Consider the following 18,117-nt stretch of genomic DNA (forward strand, 5'->3'; position numbering starts at 1 on the left):
CACTACCATTCTCTTTCATATCGGCCCCCTCCAAGGCAACAACCTCATCAAATACATACCAAATATCAAATTATATCCCGAAGAATGGGATTATTCAACAGACCCATTTTCTCTAAGAAAAAAAAAATTAAATATTTCTGAATATAGGAATCTCAGATTAAAAAATTCTGACTTTAATCAAATAAAGTAAAATAATCAGATTTATACCATTAGTTTGATAAAGACAAAACCAACAAAAATGCCCCTGTCCCCAATCTTACACTTTGAGCAACTCTGATTTTAAATACTATGAACACTTTTCTTAGGGATTACTTTTCCTTTTTAAATTTTTTTTTTACCCCTATTATTTCCTGGGAACAATGAAGACTTACTTTGAATGAAATAACACAGAAACCAAGTTTAAGGGAGTAAATGAGAGGTCAGACAACTCTTATTCAATCTTAGAAAAAAGTAAAGACATGATGTTCCATTTAAGTGAATATTTTCTCCCTATTCAGATCACTGATATCACTGTAGCAGTACTAATTTATTATAAAAACGTTTTTATTTACTGATAGATGACACTGGTCTAATAAGAATAAGAAATTTCTCAAAAGTGATATTCAAAAGAAAGTAAAGTTTTTAAAACATAATTTACCACAAAGCACCAACATGAGAAACTCCTTAAGTATAGTAAATTGTTAATATTTTTTAGCCTAGATTTAGGTAAAACTGATTTCTGAAGGTGAATTCATCTTCCTTTTGACCCCTCTCTTTAAATAAGGAACAATACATACAAACCATTTTAGACTTAAGTAAATACCCGGAGATTTTTACCAGTGTTATAGATTTTGCAAAGGATACGTAGTTACTTCTCATTAAAATAAAAGAAGCAAACTCTTTTATGCTTTAAAATATATGTTTAAGAGAATCCTGTCTTCTAACAACACTTCTCTCATTTAACAAACAGAAAATCACGCCAAGAATTAGAGACTCTAAAGTTTAAACTAATGTTTTAACTTTTAAACCTTTAAAAAAAAATAAAAAACTAACATTTTTGTAAAATTTACAGAAACCAATCCATTAAAAAAATTCTTTCTCAACCCCCACATTCTTTAAGCTATTCCTAATGGTACTGGATCTTATACCCTGGTTCCTTTAATTCATAATTAGATGGTATCCTTCAGAACTCAATTATGAAACCTTTAATTTTTCAGATATTACTTTTTCTTGATGATCCTTAGAAAAGTGACCTTAAATGCCCCCTTGAAATGAATAAAGAGAGAATTATTATTTTGGGGTGGAGGAGTTGGGGAATGATTAAAGCAGTTTTATTCACATTTTCAGAAATAATGGTTATGTCAACTTCATTTTTAAACAGTTATATTTGCTATTTTAGATTTTTTTCCAGCAGAGAATGGCGATGGTTTAGTTGTACTTGTAACCTCATAGCCTCAAAGTTTTTTCTTCCCCCAAATCATCATGGTACCTTCTGGTCTCAAGGGTATTTCACCAAGTCTGGGTCCTTCAATGGGGATCAATGCTTTAAACAATCAGGACTAGTGTTATCCCTTTGTTTAGTCTTGGATTTGACCAAGTTACTAAATGAATTATTCATTAATAACCTAATGCTTTTCTCATCAAAAGCATAAAAGGTCATGTTAATAAACCAAAAGATTTCAATAGTCATAACATAACCTTTCGCTATAGTTTTAGTACGTGTCTGCTCCTGTAACTCATTTGTTTTTATCTAAAAATTAAGATAATAGTAACAGAATCAGTAAAAATTCACCGAAAGTGGTAATTTGTAAAAACTTTTAATATAGATGCTTTTCATTAGAAAACATAGTTAATGTAAAATAACACTTGGTTAAATAATTTAATATCTTGCTGGTCCTGATCTGTATTACTTCAGGAAAAAAAGTGAATGCTTTTTTGAGGAAAGAAAGAGGGGGAAGATAGGAAAGCAAGATGGTTCAACATAGGTAGGGAAATGGAATATTTACACACTTTAAAATTAATATACATATGGTTTTTGCAATTTAAGTAAATATCAATGGGATTCATCCAAATTTCCTTGAGGTTCCCTTGGAGTAATAATATAGTTCAAAATAAATGCTATGTTAACTTGATCAAGTATGGTATCTAAGTAAATGGAAAAAAGTAACTTCTAATGACAGACACGAAACTGATACTACTGGGTACAGGATAGCATATGTTGTATGTTTTCATTTGTATGTTTTAAAAGAATATATGTATGTGAGTAACTCTAGAAAGATATACAAGAAATTGGTAACATCAGTTGCTACTTCTCACTTTCTACCCATCTGTAGCAAGTAAATATTATGTTTTCTCTATTCAAAAATATTGGTTAAAAACTCACTACTAAAATAAATTTAAATTACTTAAAAAGTCATGTCAAACTAAGAAAAAAGACTTCTTTTTTACTATACAAAAAATATACTACCACATATTGTTTTCGTAAGACCCCAGCTACATAAATTTGGGTAAATTTACTTTATGACAGAGTAACTGTAGACGAAAAACTCAGTTTTCACATGACATTAAATTGGGAAAACCCATTTTCCCTGTACCTCACTGCTACAATAATATAGACTATGGATTGCCTTAACAGCATGCTAACATCTTCAGTCTCTTTCTCTGATGGGCTAGCCATTAGCCACTATTTTCTCTATGAAATTCCGGAAATCTTTAAGGAACCTTCAGAATGATTTTAAGAATCTTATTTGGCAGTGGTAAATATTATACCTGTATTATTCCATTGGTATAGAATCAATTTCAACTTCTCTTTGTGGTCTAGGTTAGAACTTGCCAAAGATGTTTGGTGTTTTGGTAAAGACAGACTCCACATTATGGGATGACTAAACAAAGTCCTTACATAAAGCTTGGAATCAGATTTTTTTATAAATAGTTCTAATGAAAGACATATTGAAATAAGTAGGAAAGGAAATCTTACATTTATGAAAAAATTATTTTCAGGACACCACTTAAATATTCAAGTTAAGTCCTATTTACTTAATATTAAAATAAACCGTAAAACAAAACCTAAAGGAATGATAGCACATTTTTCAATGGTAGCTGCTTATTAAAAATGAATGTGAGGGTATATTCCAATTTCATCCTCTTCAAATTGTGCAGCTCAGATAAATGTTTATTTACCGAAACTATTTGCAAAATTACAATATAAATACATGATTATATTAAGACAAGATGACTATTTATAATGTATTCTTATCCATAGATATAAAATGAATGCAGTAAATATAGCATACTCTTGATGAATTGTTAGTACACAGTGTTTCTTAGTAAAGTACATACAACCTATTATTAAGCAACAGTTATCTAGTTTTCAAATGTACATCTTAGGAAGCTTTTAGGAAGAAAGGATACACTAAGTCTCCCAATACCCTTTCTGTTTGGTGAAAGTTCTTCTGCAAATTTTGAAATAATGTATCTCAGCAATGGTTTTCTTTGCATTTGCTCTTTGCAAAATGCTCTTTGCATTTTCTTCATTTGTAATTCTATTTCTTTAGTCTGGGTGTTTTCTTAATGACACCATAACAGCCAAACTTACTTTTAATTATAATACAGTGATGTACTGTCTTTTCCTTAGTTATTTGAACACGTATTAACAATGAAACAAAATCATTCAAAAAAAATTTGACAGCACAAATTTCCAAAATTAACTTTCAGGGTATTATGAGGAGTCTCAACTAGATATAGTCTCAACTGTAATATTAATCTGGGCTAGAAATATTTTTTAATTTCTTCTAGCCCTTAAAAACACAAATATGGACTCTATTTTAAAACTCTTTGTTAAATGTATTGGGATTTGTTTCAAAAGCATTTTCTACCCTTCTCCATTACACTGATTTCATGGAAACTTGTTACTACAGCAGTGCCAACAAAAACATATGCATGCAAGAGATCACCCTATAAATTCTAACTACACAGTTATTGAAACACATCCCACCTGTCAAGTGGCATAAATGTACATCTTTTATATACAAAAGGTAAAGTGCATTATTAAATTAGTGAACTGACAGATTGTCTGCCTGGATCATATAGCTTTCAAATAGACAAATGTGAAATTCTCCTATTAGAACCAATTATTTCAAGAGGTTCCAACTAGCTTTTCCACCCTGTCATTTATTTTTTGGCCATGCTCTTTAGTGCAAATAAGCTTGTGTTTGACTCAAGTTTAAGGGACATGGCAATTTGGGGCTATAACAAGAAAATTATAAAATGTGGCAGAACATTAATAGTTTTATAATACATTGCATCTTTTGCATATAAGCAACAGATTAGTGCTGCTTTCAATTACTAGGAGCATACTGCCAACTATTATGAGGAACCCGTTTCCAAATTTCATACTATTAGCTTATATTATTACAGTTTGAGTCTGTACCACATTATGCTTGGGTTATTATGTGCAAACATCATCAGTGTTTTAGAATTATACAGTGAACTAGTAATTTTGGTTACTACCGTTAATGCTCATGTTTTGATGCCTAACATCCGGCTGCCTTAAGAGTTTAATGTGTTTAAGGCAGGGATCCTGTTATTTTGAAGAATACCACGTACACTTGCAGCTCCATTTATGTCACAAATGACAATAAAATGTATATTGCACAGATAAGAATAGTAGCTTATAAGATACATGGCAATACATGTCCTAATACCAGAGTGTTGAACTGGATCTTGTTTGATTATGGCTAATGTTTGATTGGGAATTTTAAGTATCAAAAAATCATAGCATAATTTCATTTTACAATGACTATATTAACTATGAAAAAATGAAACAAAAGCACTGGAAGAAGGCTTAATGATTCTGAAGTATATTCAATTGCTGGTAATATATGGTATATATGCATCTATCCAATCTGTAGCTTTTAGATGGTAAAAACTTCGAAGTTTACATACAATGTAAAAAATTTGGCTGCTTAACTAATTCTTTACTTAAATAATTAGTGCAAAATTTAACTTATAACATTTATATACAATAAATTAAAGATATATATCTTTAAGTCTGACATAGCACTGTGTGTGTACGTATATACATATAACACATATATATACATACACACATACATATGTATATATATAGACACACACTCAAATCTTATCAGACTAAAAACCAAAAAAGAAATCATTTAGACTTAACCAATATAAATAGTTTAGAAGGGAAAGTTTTAAAAGAGTATACAGTCACAGCAATAGTGATAGGAACACTCAAATACTGGAATGTTCACAGCTCCAGCTTGCCAAAATCTGACAGGTTGATTAATATTAATAGGCACTATGATGGGCAGCAATAACAATCAGTAGTACAGTAATTCAAGTGCACACCACTCCTTCATCTACCCCAAACTACTTTTATCGAGCCTACAATGGTTATTTTACAGTTAGGACTGTTTAAAGATCCTTGATACTTTTAGAGTCTCAACACCCACCATGTGCTATTAACTCTAGTACTAACATTATCTTCTAACCTTCAGTTGTTCCATAGTGATCCAGATGGTCCACAGTTATAATAAACTAATGACATTCCTTCATACTACTTGAGAAAACGTGAAATACAATCTGCAAACCAACACCAGCATATATGTCTGGGTTACTGAATGCTTGTTTTTAAGTGACATAAACCAGTGAAATTAATTTTCTTAATTCATATCATAAAGTTTCCTTAGTGACATTATTTAAACGTATTTGGGGACAAACCTCTGAAGGAAAAAAAATTGTTAAAATAACTGTGAGTTACTTATAGCATATAAAAGAAGAGCTATATTCTGATCTCAATCCATGTAGCCAGCTCTCAGCAATGAGAGCTATATTTGGTGGTTGAAATCAGTGTCTGGCCCTTAAACATAATTATATGGACTTATTGTGTAGAAGGGGAATAAAGCCAAGATAAAAGACAATAATTTCATTCAGAATAAAATGCAGCTCAACAGATAAAAATCCAGTCAGTTAATACAGGGTAGGTTGGTACACATATACAGTATGGCCACTTAAAAAATTGCTTAGGTGTTGAAAAATCGCTGTGGCACTTCCTGAAAAGTAACTTTTAATACATGTAAATGAGTGAGTCTTGTGTAACGTAAACCTTTATAAGTATTATAAAGAGCACCTTGGAAAATGCCTGAATTTTCCTTTCAAATATATTTATTACCAATCTTCAAATATTTTTCCTAGGCTGAAAATTTATATTCTAAACGCTTTTTAGAAAACTCCCCCCGCCCCCCAATGAAAACACCTGTAAAAGTCAGGTTTATACTGGTAGTATTGACTCAGTTTTAAGGGTAGCAACTGCACCAAAAGTGCTACTAAGATATATTATTACAGATGTATTTTTATATCAGTTAACTAGTGCACCAACCCCTCTGAAATAGTGTTAAAGAAGAAGCATAAAATATAACACCTTGAATCCATGATATATTTTGGGAAAAAAACCCTCTCACCACCTTCAAATTAGCATGAAAAGCTAAAACACCAAGATGTCCATGGCAAAGCCACAGGATGAACTTTCCCCCTCAATAGTGACATAAAAGTAATTCCTGAAACTTGGGAAGGTCAATATAAATATATGATACAATGAACAGAAGTGCAGATGGGATTGTAACTAACTTAGAATAATCAATTATAACTCTCCCATAGCTTTGCTATGGCAACCAGAAACTCCAGGGCTCCTACAAAATTTGAAATTATAAATTACTATAGTAACTCTAAGATTTGATTCTTTAATGGCACTATTTAATATTCAATTATCCAATGGACAATTATTATATTTCTACTTGTACTTTTGTAAATAAATATATTTATATTTTACTTGAGGTCAATTTCTGTTTCTGTGGTAACTGCCTTACAGGTAAGCTTAGCAGCTTTTAATGAGTTAGGACTGGGATACTTTTTGGGGAACTTGTTAAATAGTAATTCACATTTCATATTAAGTATATGTATTTTTTTTTTCAGGATTCTGTCATAGTGCAATGTAAATCTCAGTTATGATAATTAGAAGGTCAGAATGTCACATTTTGTGCTGATTTGCAAACTTCAATAGTCTGGAGCGAGTGAAGCAGCTAAACTATTTAGCTCTGGGAAGGTGGGAATTCCTGTAAGAATTATAGTGTTCTATGTATAACATAACATGAGAATCGGACTCCTTGAAGCATAAACTATAGAGGTATTACTAATAACAAAGGGCCAAAAAAGAGGAAAAATTTCTTCAAACGTTTATGGATCAGTACTTTTAGCCAATTTCTGATTTTAAATTTTGCCTGATGGAGTTCAATTTCACTCTAGTCGAGGCATTCTTGTTCATCATCACTGGCCCTTCTGCCATCCATTCTCTTTTCTTTATGGCTGTTGCATATTTTCCTCATCTCTTCTTCATACTTGATAAAATTCTCCCCAAACCTTGTCCAAGCTTTGAATGGAACAGTAATAGTATTACGGTAAGGTGGCCTCACCTCACTTACCTTCAGGAAAATTCCATATTTATTAGAGCCCACATCAAAGTAGAACCTTTTATTGTCCACTCTGAAAGAAGTTCCCTCCGGGAGCTCAAGTGGGTCATCTTCTCCACCTCTTCGTTCTTCTATGTCCCCTTCGCCATAGTCTTCAATGAGCTGAACCAAGGCATCACGGAACTCAATCATTCCTTGTGCTGGGAGGACAATGGTCTGTTCTTGGCCCAAACTGTGGCCAAAATAACCTATCATGCCAGTACCCCGCATCATGGTTTGTCTAATCCTTAGGAAACGGCCCCGCTGATTTTCCTTTAGGTCTAGATAATATTTCCTATTGTCCCTCTCTATGTAGTCCGTTTTGAGGACACTGTGAGGGTGCTCCTCGGACCCCACGGAGGTTGGTGGGGAAGGTGCCGAGTGCTTCTGTCTCCTCCTGGAGCCTTGCTCTTTGCCGTGGCCATGCTCTTGCCGGTGGCCTTTCAGGCCCAGGTGGGCGTAATGCTCGATGAAGTCCCCTAGACAGTCCTTGAGCTCCGCTGCCACCGACAAGGAGAGGGTCAGTTTACTCTTTCTGATATTGTCCTGCCGGCCTCTCCCTATCCAGACTTCGGCTATCTTTAGGAACCGGCCTCGGGAGCTTTGCTTCACGTCTAGGTAAAACCTCTTTTTCTGGATGTCCACTCGTTTGGAGGCCAGCTCCTGGATCTCGGCTGCGCCCCCGGGCTGGTTACCGGCGGCCAGAGCCGCGTAGTGGGGGTAGTGGGAGTGCTGGGCCTGGGGATAGAGTCTACTCTTGTTTAGGCCAGAGCCCCCTACATTCTTGCCGCCGCGGCCGCGGCCGCCGCCGCCTCCCCTTCGCCTGGCTCTTTCCATCTTCAGCTGCAAGTGACAAACAGACACACGGGGCGGGAGGGGGAGGGGTGTTGAGAACAATCGCAGACGCCCCTCGGCCTGCGCTGCCCCCGCCTCTGCCCGGGACCCCCGCGCCGGGCTCCGCTCCCACGGCGCCCCGCTCCTGCCCCAGCCGGAGGGTCGGCGGCACCCCGGTTCTGCACCGCGCACACAGCATCCCTCCGCCGCCCCTGGCCTCCCGCTCCCGCTCGCCGCCGGGCGCCCGCCTGGGGCTCGGCAGCCCCGGGGCCCCCAGCCGGCAGACACTCACATCAGTTCTCCATCACCGCCGTCGCCGATGCCCTTCACGACCGCCGCCGCCGCCAGCTCTCGGCCCCTCCGCCGCAGCCGCCGCCCCCCGCCGGCTCCCCCGCCGCCGCCGATCGCACCGCCCCCCCGCCGGAGCAGCCCGGCAGGGGCATCGCCCGCGGCGCCCACCGCCGCCGCCCCTCCTGCGGCCGCTGCGGGGGCCGCCGCCTCTCCTCGGGCACCGGCCAGACACCGGCCGGGGAGGGAGGTGGGAGGCGGGGAGGGTGGCGGCGAGGGGCGGGCAGTGGACCCCGCCTCCTCCAGCACAGACAGATGATGGGAAGAGGGGGATCTCGTGTTCTCACTGGGGGCGCGCCCTGACCGAAGCCCAGCGCGTGGGTGTGACGGGACCGGACAGGTGCGAAGATGGGAATAAGGACCTGGGTGGAGAGAGTGTTGTGACTTCTCTAGGTTCCTCTGGGATGCAGGGCTCTCGCGGCCCACAGCCCCGGCACAGACTACAATTCCCGGAGTGCTCAGCGGCAGCCAGAATCTCCGCGCATGCGCGCCGCTCATCCCGACGCTCTGATGGGAGGATTACAATCCCGCCGAGCGGCGGACGCGAGCGGGGCGGGCCCTGGAGGAAGGGGCGGGGAATATGGGTCTCCCGTCGCGGTTGTATACTGTGTGCGCCGTGGCGCTCCAGTGTGCCTTCTGTAACGTGGGAAAAAAGTCTGTTGAATTGGTATCTAGCTTGGATGCCTGGGTTCCAGGTCGTGCTGTTGCCGAGCTCCACAAGTCATCCCGCTGAAGGAAACCCGCCGAACTGGCTCTTGGGGTAACGTGCCCTCCCCTCGCCTGCTTCCGCCAGCCCCAGACCCTGGGCATCACTCTAGCCGTCTCCCGCACCGGAGGTCCCCAGAGCAGGCTTCTGGGCGCTGTGCGGGAGATTCCTTAGAAACGGACACCCTTTCTCCTTTCTACCTCCCGAGCACCCCGGAAAAGGGCCCCCGATCGCCTGCAGGCCTCCACAACTTCTGTCAGTCAAAGTGTGCCTCCCCGACTCTCCCGCCCATTTTGTGCAACCGGTTCCCTTCCCTTCCTTAAGATCCTTGTCTACTGCTGTGGAAATCGAGCCACTCTATTTACACAACAAAGTCGAGAGAAATAACGTGCTATGTGTAATTTAGCAAATTATGTTGGATTTCTTAAATTGAAATCATTCAGTCTTTAGTGTTTTTCTTCTTTGTTTTTGGATGAATCTGAGCTTTCTGGAGAGCTTTGTGTGTGTAAAAATACTACTCCCTATGGAAAAGGGTGCTAATTTAGCAGTGTTTAAATCAGAATACCTTGGCGTGTTAATTTTTAGGGAGTTGGAGGTCGGGATGGGTAGGGCAGTTCAGCTTTGATTTCATGGAATAGCGGAGTGTGTCTGGACCAGTGGTTTTCACTAGTCCGCGATAGAGTTAACCACCCTGATGTTAGCCTCGGACAGACAATTGAAAACCACTGGTTTGGAGTGTTAATATACATTTGGAAGTCACCTGGGTGCTACAGATAATTTTAAAGCCATCACACTGGATGTGATCTTCAAGGGAGTGAAGGTAGAGGAAAAAGAGAAGGAACAAGCCTGTGACCTTAATCTGGAATGCTGTGATGTTTAGAGACTGGAGAGGTAAGGAAGGACCAGCAAATGGTACTGAGAAGGAATTCTTACTGATGTAGATGGAGAGTCATGCATTGTAACCGAAGCTTAATGAAGTGTTTCGACAAGGTGGGTGATACTGTTTGTGTCATATGCTGCTAGTGCGTTGAGCCAGATAAGGATTGAGAATTGACTATAGGATTTGACAATATGAAGGGCATTGGTAACCTTGATATGAGCACTTTTGGTTGAATGGAGTGGATACAGTGGGTTTAAGAGACAGCGGAAGAAGTGGATATACGTCTACCTCTATATCATCATCTATATCTATATATAATTCATCCCTCAGTTGGCAAGCTGGAGACCTAGGAGAGCTGATGGTATGATTCCAATCCAAGTCTGAAGGCCTGAGAACCAGGCGAACTAGTGATATATGATTCAGTCTAAGTCCAAAGGCAGGAGAAGACTAATGTCCGACCATGGAGACTGTCTCCCTTACTCAACCTTTTTGTTCTATTCATACCTCCCAGAGATTAGATGAGGCTCACCCATATGGGGGAGAATTTGACTCAGTTTACTGATTTAAATGTTAATCTCATCCATCAGGGATATTCCCAGAATAATGTTTAACTAAATCTCTGAGCAACCAGTGGTCCAGTCAAGTTGACACTATAAAATTTACCATCATGGTAGGTTATATTGGAATACATACAAATATGTAAAAAAATTTCAGGGTAGGAGTTTGAGGTTTTTTTTTTTTTTTTTTTTTAAATAGAATTTACTGGGGTGACATTGGCTAATAAAATTATATAGGTTTCAGGTGTAAAATTTTTTATTTTTTATTTTATTTTTTGTATTTTTCTGAAGTGTGAGGCAGGGAGGCAGAGAGACTCCCGCATGTGCCCGACTGGGATCCACCAGGCATGCCCACTAGGGGGTGATATTCTGTTGCAACCGGAACCATTCTACTGCGGGGGTGGGGTGGGGTGGAGGCCATGGAGCCATCCCCAGCGCCTGGGCCAACTTTACTCCAATGGAACCTTGGCTGCAGGAGGGGAAGAGAGAGAGAGAGTGGAATGAGAGGGGAAGGGTGGAGAAACAGATGGGTGCTTCTCCTGTGTGCCCTGGCTGGGAATCGAACTCGGGACTTTCACATGCCAGGCTGATGCTCTACCAATGAGCCAGCCGGCCAGGGCCTCAGTGTACAATTCTATAATACATTACCTGTATATTGTATTGTGTGTACCACACCCCATATCAAACCTCATTTCATCACCACTTTTCTCCTCTATACCCTCTTCTATTTTCCCCACCCCCCTTTCCCTCTGGTAATCACCATACTGTTGGCTGTGACTGAGTTTGTTTTTTTTTTTTCTTGGCTTAATCCTTTACCTTTTTCACCCAGTCCTGCAACCCGCCTCCTTTTTGACAGCTGCCAGTGTGTTCTCTATATGTGAGCCAGTTGATACTTTGTTAGTTTATTTTGTTGTGTAAGTTCCTTTTTGATTGCTTGAGTGAAATGTGAAACAAGGTCATCAGTGGAGAGTAAGGATGGGGAGAGATATGATAGGTTTAAGCAGAGAGGAGAAGGTATGAAATAGAAGGGGAGGAGAGTAAATAGATTAGTAAAAAGTTGTAGAATTGGTAAGAAGACTAAGGGCCCACTTGAGGTTGGTGGTCACAAATTCAAGGTGAGACTAGTCACTGTGGTTGTGTTTTTTACCTGCTACATTCATTCAGCTGCACAGCTACAGGCACAGAATCGGCAGAGAGCTTGTTTATAATCAGGGTTTGAGTTTTTACGAGAGAGATAATGAAGCCAGAGATGGGCATTGAAGTGAAGGGAATAAGCAAGAGGTGGCTACAGATTTTTAATATAAACTGGTCAATGGGAGGATGACTGGATAAAGAAGATGTTATGTATATATAAAGTGAAATATTACTTGGGCATAAGAAGAATGAAATCTTAACCATTTGTGAAACCATGGGTGGACCTAGTGAGTATTATGCTAAGTGAAGCCAGACAGATAAAAACATATATTGTATGATTTCACTTATATGTGAAATCTAAAGAACGAAATAAAGGAACAAACAAAACAGGAACAGACTCAGATACAGAAAACAGACTATGGTTGCCAGAGGGGAGGGGGATGGTAGGACTGGATGAAAAAGGTGAAGGATTAAGAAGTGCAAATTGTTAGTTACAGAACAGCCCTGAAGATGTCAAGTACAGCATAAGGAATAGAGTCAGTAACATTGTAATAACTATGTATGGTGCCAGGTGGGTACTCGACTTACTGGGGGATCGATTTGTAAATTATATAAATATCTCATCACTATGCTATACACCTGAAATATAATATTGAATGTCAACTGTAACTGGAAAAAACAAAAAATACTGGTCAAGGAGGAAAGAAAGACTACCACAGGGAAAGCAGAGTGAAAAGGTGCTATGATCATTGGCATATATAGGTTCCAATTGGATCGAAAGATTGAGTTGAGTTTCTGGAGGGAATGAACTTGAAAAACAGGAGATGTTGATTGGAGAGCGAGATGCTTGGAACTGAGATTATGGAAGGATTCAGTCACTGGTAGTGACATCATATCCTTGTGTGAAAAAATGAGTGGAGTAAGATTATTGGAGGAGAGCTAGTCAGAAAACAGATACTGCCTTCCTCACATACTGTGCATCAAAGGTTGTGACCCAGTGGATAAGTAAAAGGGAGAAAAAAAGTAGGATATAGGTATACAGTCGTCTCTTGCCATATATATATATTTTTTTTCTTTTCATTTTTCTGAAGCTGGAAATAGGGAGAGACAGTCAGACAGACTCCCGCATGCGCCCGACCGGGATCCACCCGGCACGCCCACCAGGGGCGAAGCTCTGCCCACCAGGGGGCGATGCTCTGCCCATCCTGGGCGTCGCCATGTTGCGACCAGAGCCACTCTAGCGCCTGGGGCAGAGGCCACAGAGCCATCCCCAGCGCCCGGGCCATCTTTGCTCCTATGGAGCCTTGGCTGTGGGAGGGGACGAGAGAGACAGAGAGGAAAGCGCGGCGGAGGGGTGGAGAAGCAAATGGGTGCTTCTCCTGTGTGCCCTGGCCGGGAATCGAACCCGGGTCCTCCGCACGCTAGGCCGACGCTCTACCGCTGAGCCAACCGGCCAGGGCCGTCTCTTGCCATATTGAGGTTCACTTTTTGCGTTCTCACTGTATTGCAGAGTTTTAAATTATTTATATCTAATTTTGTATCACAGATTTTTTTGCTATATCACGGGATTTTACATAGGTTTAAGAGTGTAGAAAATGTTTAAGAGCATAGGAAGTGTTTATAAGAGTGTGGGAAAGGTTTATAAGAGTGTGGGGAGGGTTTATAAAGCCTTAAAATATATAAATAATAAAATAAATATAAGGTCACTACTTCGTGGATTTTTGCGTATCATGGGAGGGGGTTTTTGGAACCTAACCCCCATGATAGACGAGGGACCACTGTAAATGGCTACAATACTGACGGTGACAGTGATGGTGATGATAATGGTCTATTAACACCCAAGTCAGATACCATCAACGTGATTCCATATCTAACACCAGAAAGTTAGGTATTGAGTTACGTATGGTTATAGGGCATCTCATAGTTAACCCGTAAGCCCTTCATGGACTTTTATTCTTTGACCAAAGTGTTTTTGTAAGAGTGGCAGGTGACATAAGACAACTTTTCTTAGTTGTCAGTTTGAAATTCCTTACCAAAGGCTTTTATTATCATGCGGCTCCTGAACAAGTCTTTCTGTGTAGGTTTCTTTGGCTTGTCTTTTCTCTCAGGGTTGTGAATAATTTATTGGTGAGAAGGCAGCCAAAGACAGTACTCTATGACCTAGTAATTTCATATTTAAGAATCTATCCTACAGAAATAACAATATGAATGTGTAAAGGTACACAGAGGGTGTTCATTGACTTATTTGTGATAAAATTTGTAAGCAACCTGTCATCAGTAGGGAATAGTTAAAATTCAATAGGGGTATCAATATCATAGAGATACAATATCAATACAGATAGATAAAGAAAATGGAATTCTATATGGGCTTCAAAAATCACATCACAAATTGGCTTTAGGTTTTACTCATCCCATTGTGGCAGCGGGGATGTTTTCAGTTGCAGCTAATGGAAAAACCAAATCCAGCTGGCTTTAGCAAAGGTTATTTATTACCTCTTTAAAGCAACACATCCTAAGGTAGAGTGACCTTTACACAGGTTCATTCAGAGCTCTGTTTTTCTGGCCCTGTACTTGGCCCTCTTCCATGAAGAAAGCATGAAGGTGCTTTATCTTCAGGGTGATTTCTCCTTTGGTTGTAAGATGACTGTGAGCAGCATCCATGCTACGATTTCTTCCTTCACCTCTGGCAGGAGCATAAGCATTCTCTCCCATACCTCTGAAGGACTATCCTGAGCTTTGCCACAATTGGACCACCTTGGATCTAGTAATTACAGAGAGAGAGCAGAGAGCTGAGACTTTTAGTTCTTATCCCGGAATCAGTCGTGTGACAAGGGGAATGGGATTTCCCTACTGGCCATAAAGTAATTGGGTTTCATTCCTGGTGCTGGGATGAGGTCATCCCATTCAGAAAGCTCTGCTGTTGCACATTGAGGGCTGAATGCGGAGGGCTAAGTGGGTTTGTTACTCTCTTTTTTCCTAGTGTAAAGTTAGTCAGCCTCTTTGCTCCTTTCATTCTTGATTTTACTAAAACTATGAGACTCTGTTTATCCTCAGGATTCCAAATTGGAAAACTCTAAGTCACTTTTGACTTCATGATCTACAGAGGCCCTTCATATTACTCTCAGATTGCAAGAAAGAGTTGGACAGGAAGGAGGAAAGTAGGGAGAAAGAGATTATGCTAACTGAGACACAAATAAACTATAGACTATTAAAAGTCTCTTCATATACCTGACCTCAATTCTATTCTTTTCCCTGTAAGGGCCCCTATTAACTGATATGTATTATTCTGGATTGTTCTTTGCATTTACATACAGACAGAATTTCATTTTCTATTTTAAAATTTAAATGGCAACTATTACTGATACTTAACTTTTCCTGTTTCACTTAGCACATATGTACATAACTTATTAATACATATAGTTTTATTCTATTTTTTACTATTCATTATGCCATATTATGGATGTCATTGTTTACTTAGCTATTAATTAACCCTACTAAGTGCTCCTAGAATTTTTGCTCTTACAGACTGATATAATAAACATCCTTTGCTTACATCTCTGTGCATATGTGCGTGTATTTCCATAGGATAGACAGAACTGCTGGGTTGAAGACTATGCGTATTTAAAATTTTGATAACTTTAAAAAACGTCTTTGAATATGGTGAGCCAGTTTCCATTTTCTTGCAGAAATTGGAGATGATTAGCTTAGTTTTTGCTGATAATGTTGTATTGAAATTTATAGAGTTTTGTTAGCCTCATTTATTGAATCCTTTGTTCTTTCTTAAAGATTAGAAATACTTCCTTTATCAAATGTCAAATTTCTATATTTACATGGGTTTATTTCTGGATGTGGTATGTTTTATTTCATTGATTTATATCTCCATTTTATAAGAGCTCCACACTATTTATAAATTTACGTATTTATTTGAGAGAGAGATACATTGCGACATTGATTTGTTGTTCCACTTATTTATGTATTCATTGGTTGATTCTTGTATGTGCCCTGACTAGGGATCGAACTCATAACCTTGGTATATGGGGGACAGTGCTCTTACCTACTGAGCTACCTGGCCAGGGCTCACACTATTTTAATTTCTATTGTTTTATGCTGTTTTATATTTAGTAGAGTGAGTTTCCCCTTATTGGTCTTATTTTTTTTTTAAATTACTTTCTTTGAGCATTTTCTCTTCCTAGTGAGTTTTAATATAAACTTGTGTGGTTTCATGAAAATCCTGCTGACATTTTTTTCTTGATATTGCTTCTTCACGCGTATTGACTTAATAGATTTACAGTTTTGACGTGAAGTATACAGGAACTCATTATACCTCATGTAGCTATTTTTTCTTTTTTTTTTTTTTTTCTCTGAAGCTGGAAACAGGGAGAGACAGTCAGACAGACTCCCGCATGCGCCCGACCGGGATCCACCCGGCACGCCCACCAGGGGGCGACGCTCTGCCCACCAGGGGGTGATGCTCTGCCCATCCTGGGTGTCGCCATGTTGCGACCAGAGCCACTCTAGCGCCTGGGGCAGAGGCCACAGAGCCATCCCCAGCGCCCAGGCCATCTTTGCTCCAATGGAGCCTTGGCTGCGGGAGGGGAAGAGAGAGACAGAGAGGAAGGTGCGGCGGAGGGGTGGAGAAGCAAATGGGCGCTTCTCCTATGTGCCCTGGCCGGGAATCGAACCCGGGTCCTCCGCACGCTAGGCCGACGCTCTACCGCTGAGCCAACCGGCCAGGGCCCATGTAGCTATTTTTTGATGTCTTAGTAAACTTCTCTAGTTTTTAAAATGGTTCTTCTATATTTTATGTTTGGTTTATTCCTCAGTAGGTTGTCATTTTTGCTGTTACTGAGTTTAGCAATGTTAGTTATATTTTCTAACTGATTCTTGCTCATATACATATAGAAAAGTACTAAGTTTGGGTATGCTTATCTAGAATCTGGTCATCTCAGGGGTATTTGCAGCTTTTAATCAAATAGATAAATTACCTACCATCAAGGAGTTGGTGGGGAAAATTGTTTATTTTAGGAGACTATAGCTTTTTGATAAAAATTAAGCTTACCTCTAGTAAAAACTGGTTAGTAATAGCAGTCAGCCTCTTTTAAAGGTGATTGACTTTTTTTTTTTTATATAAAATGCTTATATATGGGAGGATTGAGAAAGAGGATGGCTTTTGAATAACTACTTCACGAATAAATAAGAAATAGGAATAATTTCATATTCTTCTCCAAATAAGTAGAACGATTGACCTTCTTCCTCGAGCCTACTTCAAGCCTTTGTTTCTTTCTACCTCCAGTGTTTCTGCCACTAGAGTTTTATGATCTCGTCTCCCTTCACTCTGGTGCATCTCTTCAGAGGAGGGCAAGAGATTCTACCCTCACTTTAGGTCGTTTTGAGGCTATGAAAATAGAGGTGTGGGATCCTTTCGATAGAAGTCATTAGAAAAAAATATCAAAGCTTTGTTATTTCTCCTGGAAGTTTTAATATTGCAGGCATGAGGCATCACCCATTGATTGGCGCCTGATTTACTTTTTTCTGTTCATTCATAAACTAAAGATAATTGGACTAGAAGATAACTTTTGCCTTCTTGGAGGTATAATAAAATTGCTGGTTTTTCTTTTTATTCATTTTACATAAACTTGCCCTGTCTGAAGAGACTGTATTAGAAATCCTAGGCCCTGGCTGGTTGGCACAGTGGTAGAGCATTGGCCAGGCATGTGGATGTCCTGGATCTGACCATCTGTTTCTTCCCCTTCCCTCCCTCTCCCCCTTCTCTCTCTAACTTTCTCTTCCTCTCCCACAGCCATGGCTTGATTGGTTCAAGCTCATCGGCCCTAGGTGCTGAGGATGGCTCCGTGGAGCTTCCACCTCAGGCACTAAAAATCACTCTGTTGCGAGTATGGCCTCAGATAGGCACAACTTTGGCCTTAGATGGGGGTTGCTGGGTGGATCCCAGTTGAGGTGCATGTGGGAGTCTCTCTATCTCCCCTCCTCTCACTTGGAGAAGAAGAAGGAGAAAGAGAAGGAGGAGAAGAGAAGGGGGAAGGGGGGAGGGGAGGGGGAGGGTGAAGAATAAGAAAGAAGAAGAGAAATTCTATACTTGATCTTAGCCAAAAGGCCTAGAAGGAGTGTTAGAAGTTCTTATGGAAAAACTGT

The 18,117-nt window shown here is 39.9% G+C and overlaps 2 protein-coding genes across 8 annotated transcripts in view; one reads left to right on the forward strand and one right to left on the reverse strand.

The window, feature by feature from the left end:
- Positions 1 to 8,769, reverse strand: part of PURG (purine rich element binding protein G) — a 33,950-nt gene extending 25,181 nt beyond the window's left edge. The window contains exons 1-2 of one of the 3 annotated variants that reach the window (XM_066235799.1): positions 8,632 to 8,769; positions 7,479 to 8,348 (exon numbers count right to left, since the gene is read on the reverse strand). In XM_066235799.1, the coding sequence (XP_066091896.1) occupies positions 7,479 to 8,342 (864 nt within the window). In that variant the 5' untranslated portion in view covers positions 8,343 to 8,348; positions 8,632 to 8,769. Of the gene's footprint in view, positions 1 to 1,834; positions 8,349 to 8,631 lie in introns of those variants that run through there. The other 2 variants (XM_066235798.1, XM_066235797.1) reach the window with 2 other exon arrangements.
- A 473-nt stretch (positions 8,770 to 9,242) lies between these two features.
- Positions 9,243 to 18,117, forward strand: part of WRN (WRN RecQ like helicase) — a 141,750-nt gene continuing 132,875 nt past the window's right edge. For all 5 annotated transcript variants that reach the window (XM_066235107.1, XM_066235108.1, XM_066235109.1 and 2 more), the window contains exon 1: positions 9,243 to 9,447. The gene's annotated coding sequence lies outside the window, so the exon portion shown is untranslated. The remainder of the gene's footprint in view (positions 9,448 to 18,117) is intronic.

Source organism: Saccopteryx bilineata, chromosome 6 (genome assembly GCF_036850765.1).
Source record: "Saccopteryx bilineata isolate mSacBil1 chromosome 6, mSacBil1_pri_phased_curated, whole genome shotgun sequence".
Classification (NCBI taxonomy): Eukaryota; Metazoa; Chordata; class Mammalia; order Chiroptera; family Emballonuridae; genus Saccopteryx; species Saccopteryx bilineata.